Here is a 7,397-nt window from a genome sequence, read left to right as displayed (position 1 = left end):
GCTGCACATGGTGCGTCCCGCGCCCCAGCTTCCTGGCGCAGGGTAACAGCGGCAGCCAAGTGCGCTAAGTGCGTAGGGAAGGCGGCATGTACGCCAACTGCGTGGAGTGCAGCGTGAAGCCGGAGGGTGGGGGGTTGGAAATCAAGCCCGCTCCTACGCAAAGTGCGTGGGGTACCTCCACCTTGATAACTACGTCAATGACGTAGGCGAAGGACGCGTGTACGGCAAGAGCGGGGGGGGAGGGGAATCCTCCACCTTGATAAACCTGGCGCCTACGTTATGGCGGGAGGGGTGGGGGGGGATGGGGGACACAGGCACATACGCCAAGTGCGTGAGGAAGAACATGAAGGGGGATAGGAACTCAGCGCCTACGCAGTTGGCGCACGGGAAGCAGAAGACGTAGGCCGGGCGCGTGACAGCGGAAGGCCCGCCGGAAGGGGCGGGGCGGGCGGTGAGTGTGCGGATTTGAGGCAAGCGCCGGGGCCGCCATGAGCTACGACCGCGCCATCACCGTATTTTCCCCCGACGGGCACCTCTTCCAGGTCGAGTACGCGCAGGAGGCTGTCAAGAAGGGCTCTACCGCGGTGAGTGCGCCGCCGGGTCCGGCCGGGCCTGACTTGACCTCGCTTCACGGGACCCGCCGGGGGGGAAGGCCCGAGCAGCGCGGGGGCGCCGCCTGCACCTGCGCTACACTCGGGGGCACGCGTGCAAAAATATATATATATTGTTGAAAAATCGAGCTGGTGTGATGAAAGATAAGTCCTGATCCCTTTGGCATACGTGTGCATGTGTGTGTGGGTGTATGTGTGTACACTCACAGCCACATACATGCAGTCTTTATATACAGACATACCTGCCTACATACATGTGTACACACCTGCCTCTTGCTTTTTCTCTCTCCACATATGTGCACATACTGCCCTCTAATGCATGCATGCACATCTACACACGTGTGGTGTGAGGTCATGCAGCAAAGGCACATGTGCAAATACCTGCCTACACACACGTAGAGAGGGATAGATAGATATCTATAGAAAACAAATACATACCCACATGCATATAGCTCTATAGATACATACAGAGATGCCTGCATAGAGATATGTCTGCATAGGGTGTGTGTGTATATATACTTATGCATGCATATAGTTAGATGCATGCCCACACACACACCCCCATGCTGACATGCTTACTTACATATAGTTCTACAGATATATAAAGTAAATACACATTCACATGTATCTCTGTCTCTATCTGCAGATCTGTATGTAAGTAGGTATGCCTGCATAGGATGTGTTTATATGTGTGTAGATAGATATATGAATGTATGAGTATTTATACACCCACCCTATGCAGGCATACCTACTTACATATAGCTCCAAAGACAGATATAGAGATGCACGTGGGTCTGTATTTATTTATTTTTTTTACATACATGGTATAGACTCAGGGTAGTCTCTGAGATGCAGACTTACCTCATCTTGTCACTTGACTTGGACTAGCTACATCTCCCTGCCAGAAGGAGCCCACTCTGGCAGTTTGGTTGTGGAAAACTGCTGGACCAGTTTGTTGCCATGGGAGGTGGTGAAGCCAAGAGCATACCAGGTTCAGAAAAGAGTGGGTCACTTTATGGATGATGGATCCATTCGTGGCTGTTGAACAGAAGGGTTGGAGATGTTTCCCCTCTCATCTCTGTACAATAACGGGGGATGCCTGGGAGTACTGAATAGGGGATAGATTGGATCACATTAGAGAAACCTGGTTTTGTGTGCTCTCTGTGTAGCATCTACCTTGCCACTGCTGGGGTGACTGGACCACAGGTCTGACCCAGCGTGCCGCTTCTTGTCTTAAGAAACCCAGTGTAAGTCCCTTCTCTTCTTGGTGGAGGAGAGGTAGAAGCACACAGAATAACCTAAGAGTTGGTATATAGAGCAGATCTGTTTGAGGCCCATTCAATTTAAGCTTTGTTGTTTAGTCTGTGATGCAGTCTTAGCCTGAGATGAGTCTTGATATACCTAATGACTTCCACTTTGACTCTCAGGGGAGGTGGTCTCCAAAAACAAATTGGGCTGCCCATCATTATGCCCTAATGGAATTGGAGACACCCCCCCTCCACCCCCTCCCCCAGCTATGGTTTTCAAATCTTACAGGAGTACTCTCATTTCTTATGAGGGGCTCAGTGCCCCCTGAGCTCCCCTGTATTTCAGACCCTAGTTATAGCCGTAACTGAAGGTCCAAAAGTGCTTTCAAGAACCAAGTATAAAGATGCCTTCTTGGAAGGACTAAAAAGAACCATTCAGACTTTTCCCATTATATGGGCTAATTTTTGTTCTCTTACATCAGTTATTTTTCAGCTTGATGCCCAATACAATGATGAGGCAAATTATTCGATGCTTCTGCTTGTATTATTACTTTTGTTTGTTTGTTTGTTTTAAAAAACATTCTTATTGGACTTGGGCATGTTGTAACTGCTTTTGGTTTTGAATTAATTGAAGGTTGGAGTAAGAGGAAAAGAGATTGTAGTTCTTGGTGTGGAAAAGAAATCTGTTGCAAAGCTTCAGGATGAACGAACTGTGCGGAAGATCTGTGCCCTTGATGAAAATGTCTGCATGGCGTTTGCAGGTATGTGATATTGGCTAATTGGACTGTTAAACACTGGTCTGCAGGCTAGAAACAAGTTTAAACAAGGTAGTTATTGAAGCATTACTGTATTAGGTAGGTTTATGAACTATGAAAGCAAAGTTCTTTGGATAATTGCAGGTGGGAAATGTGAGGAGTATGTATATAGGGTATGCCCTGATGGTTACTTATTTCCTTGTAGTAAGAATTGTGGTTCCATAAGGTTGTTTTTGGGGTAATCAAATGAGAGAAAATGTCTTGAACTAGTGACATCCACTGGATTAAACATGAGGATGGAAATGTATTTTAATTTCTCTTTTGGAAGAGGGGTGAATTACTCCTGTGAGGAAGGAATAGAAATACAGATCAGAATTACTTTTTCTTAGATAAAATGGTGATAATCTGTAGTAGCAGGAGTTTGGGGAGGTTAAGTGAACCTGTTCCGTTTGAATCTTCCCCAGAAGCTAAATTTAGCAAGCTCAAGGTTTTTAAAAATCACACGCAACAAAAAATGGAGTCTCACATTCCAGTGAAAAAATTAACTCGGTAAGCAAGCCTCGCAGCAGAAAGAACTCGAAAGTGAAACCAACTCCCATTGTCCAAGCTGTAAGATTTCAGAAGAGCAAGCAGAAGTGATGACGAACAGGATTAAAAATGTGTACTAAACACTGCCATACTAGAAGTAACCTACAATCCATCTGAGCAGGCTACAGTAGTAGTCTTTAGATTTAGTCAAATCTGACATTCCTGCAAACTGATATGCCTAGTTTCTAATCTTACATGCTCACTTTGGCGACTAGGATAGCAAATGTTACCTTCAAGCATAAGGATTAGACAAGACTTACCTGGGTCTGTCATCTGTGCTCTTAATTAGCAAAGATATTGCATAAGCAATAGAGTGGATCTATCTGAGGACCGGAACACTTTGTTCTGTATTCTTCTTTGGGGTGCTGAGACTTGTAGTCTGATTAATACTGTAGACACTTAGGCTTACGAATTAAAAAAAAAAAAAATCTAAAAGGTATGAAGTAAAGAACTTTGAAATTTTTAACATCTTAATGTTTAATGAGTAATCAAATCTATCCCTGCATACCAAGCCCAAAGAAAACGCCTTCTTGCTTTTATGACCCACCCGCCTTCATTTTTAGTTGTATTGTGAGATCTTTGGGGCAGGGACTGGCTTTTCTTTGTATAACGAAATGCATGTATGATTATACAGTGAAATATTATTGCAGGGCTCACAGCTGATGCCAGAATAGTTATTAATAGGGCTCGTGTGGAATGTCAGAGCCATAGACTTACTGTGGAGGATCCTGTCACTGTGGAATACATCACCCGTTACATCGCTAGCCTGAAACAGGTACCTTGTATAATTTCGTTTTCTTTCACTAGGCTCCTTTTTTTTTTTTTTAGGACCAACAGAACCTGAGAATCATTGGGTAAATACAGCTTGCCTGTATTTAAATACTTCCCTGCCCGCAGCTGGGAGTGGGGGGGCGGGGATGTGGGCAGGTAAATGCCTAGGGTGGAGAGGCAGCTGCTGCTTGCTCCTAAGGAAGGCAGTGGAGCCCCTTCTTCCCAGGCAGCCCCAGCTGGGTCCCCCCAGGCAATCACTTGTGTAGCCCCCTCCCTTGCAGGGTCCCCTGGTACCCGTGGCTGCGGTGCCCCAACCCCAATTGGATCCTTGCAACTGCCCACCCCCAATTAAATTTAAATATGTTTGCCAGTCTGCAGTAAAAAAAAGGTTGGGAACCTTGAACCAGAAATCCAAGTGCTTGTGGAGAAGTGTTTTCTGAAGCATGGCTCTTCTCATTCTCAGAGATATACTCAGAGTAATGGCCGCAGACCTTTTGGGATCTCTGCCCTTATTGTGGGATTTGACTTTGATGGAACTCCAAGACTGTATCAAACTGATCCCTCAGGCACATACCATGCTTGGAAGGTGAGTTGATTCTGCCTTGTGAATTAAACAAATTGGCTCCAAACAATATTTACTTTTATCTTGTGAAAGGGCCCCATCTTGCTTGAGTTGTCAACAGCTACATTACTTTAGAGGTTGGAAGATTGTAAATGGGAGGGAGGTAGCTTGAATAATTGAGAACAGGAGGAAGGTCTCCTAGATAATATTTCCATTTAGATCTAGTCATGGGTGAGAAATTTGAATGCTCCATACCCAAAAGGATCATAGCAGACATTGGAGACACCTGGGAATTGTAAACCTTTTCTGCATTCAGCCTGAAAACCTGTCAGTCAAAAAACAGGTCGCTTCAATTGAACCCATACAGTGAACGGGGCTGCACCCACTTATTTTTGTAAACAGGGATGTATAGAAATGTTTGTTTTCCTGTTGACCCTCACACCTCTCCTTTTCTGCAATGCTCCTAGGCTAATGCCATTGGTAGAGGAGCCAAGTCTGTGCGTGAATTCTTGGAGAAAAATTATACTGATGAAGCCATTGAAACGGATGATCTAACCATCAAACTTGTCATCAAAGCACTTCTTGAGGTGAGTCCTGATTCTGTCAAACAATGGATAACGGTTGACAACTTGTTATTTTATAGGTCCAGGGTGTATTTAACCTAAACTTGCTCATCAGTGGGTGCATCTACACATGCAGTTTTTAAGGTACATTAAGGGCACAAGTCTGTCCATGCTTGCCCTTTAATGCACCTTAAAAATGGTGATTTTTAGGCTATTCATGCTTAAATTTTAATATCTGCAAAAGCAGGTATCAAATTTAGGTGCAAACAGCTAAAGCACCTTTTAATGCATGTGTAGACACAGTAAGGCACATTAACGCTGTGTATGTTGACGGACTTGGGATCGACTTTAGACCCAAGTGGATCTGCACACTGTGTTTAATGTGTGGTAGCGCGTGCACATATAGATGCCTAATGCGTATTAAGGCAATTTAGGGACGCAAGTGCACATTAAGTTTAGGTATGCGTAAAAGCATGTGTAGGTACACCCAATAAAAGTTACCTATGCCTTCTAATATCTGCAAAATAAATGTATTTTTCTATTAAATTGAGAGCACTAAATACTAATTTATGTGTCTAGATTAGGCTTGGTACTTGGAATGCTTTGAAGTAACATTTCCCTAACTTGTATGTCAGATTTGAATAGTCTTTTGTGAAGACTGATTTTTTTCAAAAAGAAGAAAAACCCAAAATGTGTGTTTAGGCATTGCCATGGATCTTTTTAAATATATTTTAGTTATGCGTGTTATGGCATATTCCTTCATCAGACCTGAAGATGTACTCAAAAACTCTAACTCCATCCCACCTATTCAGGTGTCCCGTCCCCGTCCGCATCCCCCCCCCCCAAAAAAAAATAAAGAGCGATCACTTTAATATCAATGTTTGAACTATGAATTAAGGCTAGTAATATTTACTTTCTCTTCTGTAAGAGCATGTAAGTGCATATAGTCTTCCTCATATTGATTTGGTGCAAAATTCCTCAGAATGAATACGTTTATCTATTTTTTTTTTTTTTTTTTTTTTTGCGGAGATGAGTGCTGTTGTCTGTAAGGGTATCTGAGACCTAAATGAAAAATGAAGCTCCTATTAGTCTATAAGAGGCTCAGTCCTAAATTGATTTTATGGACTAGGATTTTACAGTCTTCTGAATCTTGTCTCTTTAAGGTTGTACAGTCAGGTGGGAAAAACATTGAGCTGGCAGTTATGAGAAGAGATCAGCCACTCAAGGTAACTAACTTTTATTCAGTAATAGTGTCCACCTTGATTTGTCAAGGCATGTTTTCCCTACTACTTTCCACTTGAATTTCATATTAACCTCATAGCAGCTTATGGCAGAATAAGAACTAGGGCTCTGTCTGTTTAAAGCTAGAGTGAGAAGAACTTTCAAAATTCCTTGGTGTTGGTTTGTAATCATACAGTCTTTAACCTAATTTCCTTTACAATTAGATCCAGCACTTAATCATGTTGGTATCTTGTCAATCACTTCTGTTTCAATTTTTTAAAGATATTAAGTCCTGAAGAAATTGAGAAATACGTTGCTGAAATTGAAAAAGAAAAGGAAGAAAATGAAAAGAAAAAACCGAAGAAAGCATCATGATGAATGAAACAGTTATTTAGATACTGGTTTTTAAAATTCAAATCATGCGTTAATTCTGTAGACAACATGTAGGCATTCCATTTATTCATACTGTGCCCCTCTGAGACCTACAATAAACCTACTGATTTTTTTCTTTTTTTTTTTTTTAAAGAAATCTATGTTCCTTGGGTTTTAATTAGCATGTGACTGGCACTGATATCTTTCAGGGCATGAAACAGATCTCTCACACCTTGCCACTGAGATGTTTTTCCTAATTATTTACCTGCTGGTCTTGTACAAAGGGTTGCTTAAGCCTAGATTGCTTTCATAGCACCAGCATTATATGGTCATAACAGAGTGGTTCTAAATCCAGTTGATAGGTGAATTCTATCAAGTGACGGCAGGGGACAACTTTCCTGAGACCTGGTAAATGTGTTCAGCCACATGCTGAGTGGCTTAGCATCATGTTTATGATAGCTTAGCCAAATTCTGGTTTGTGGGTACAAGGGGAGGCAGCCTATACAGCAACTTGCTGCTTTGAAAACAAGCAACATCACCACTTATTTTCAGATTTGAAAAATGGAAACGTTGTATTAGAACCTCCAACTCATCATGGGTAGCACCATTTGAGACTAGGCACTAAGCTAATGCATTTTCTGTAATGTGTGACCATCAGGGATCCTGGTTTACCCTGATTTAAAAAAAACTGCAAATTCTCTGATTTT

General features: G+C 42.6%; 1 protein-coding gene across 1 annotated transcript; it reads left to right on the top strand.

The window, feature by feature from the left end:
• The first annotated feature begins 438 nt into the window (after positions 1-438).
• Positions 439-6,836, top strand: PSMA7 (proteasome subunit alpha 7). The gene is made up of 7 exons (XM_019548221.1): positions 439-584; positions 2,493-2,619; positions 3,852-3,976; positions 4,436-4,558; positions 5,002-5,121; positions 6,261-6,323; positions 6,601-6,836. The coding sequence occupies exons 1-7, from the start codon at positions 489-491 to the stop codon at positions 6,691-6,693; spliced, it is 747 nt and encodes a 248-aa protein (XP_019403766.1). The 5' UTR covers positions 439-488; the 3' UTR covers positions 6,694-6,836.
• The last annotated feature ends 561 nt before the right edge of the window (positions 6,837-7,397 follow it).

The sequence above is a fragment of the Crocodylus porosus genome, unplaced genomic scaffold (assembly GCF_001723895.1).
Source record: "Crocodylus porosus isolate Cpor-Errol unplaced genomic scaffold, CroPor_comp1, whole genome shotgun sequence".
Lineage (NCBI taxonomy): Eukaryota > Metazoa > Chordata > Crocodylia > Crocodylidae > Crocodylus > Crocodylus porosus.
This window is presented reverse-complemented; position numbering and strand designations above follow the sequence as displayed.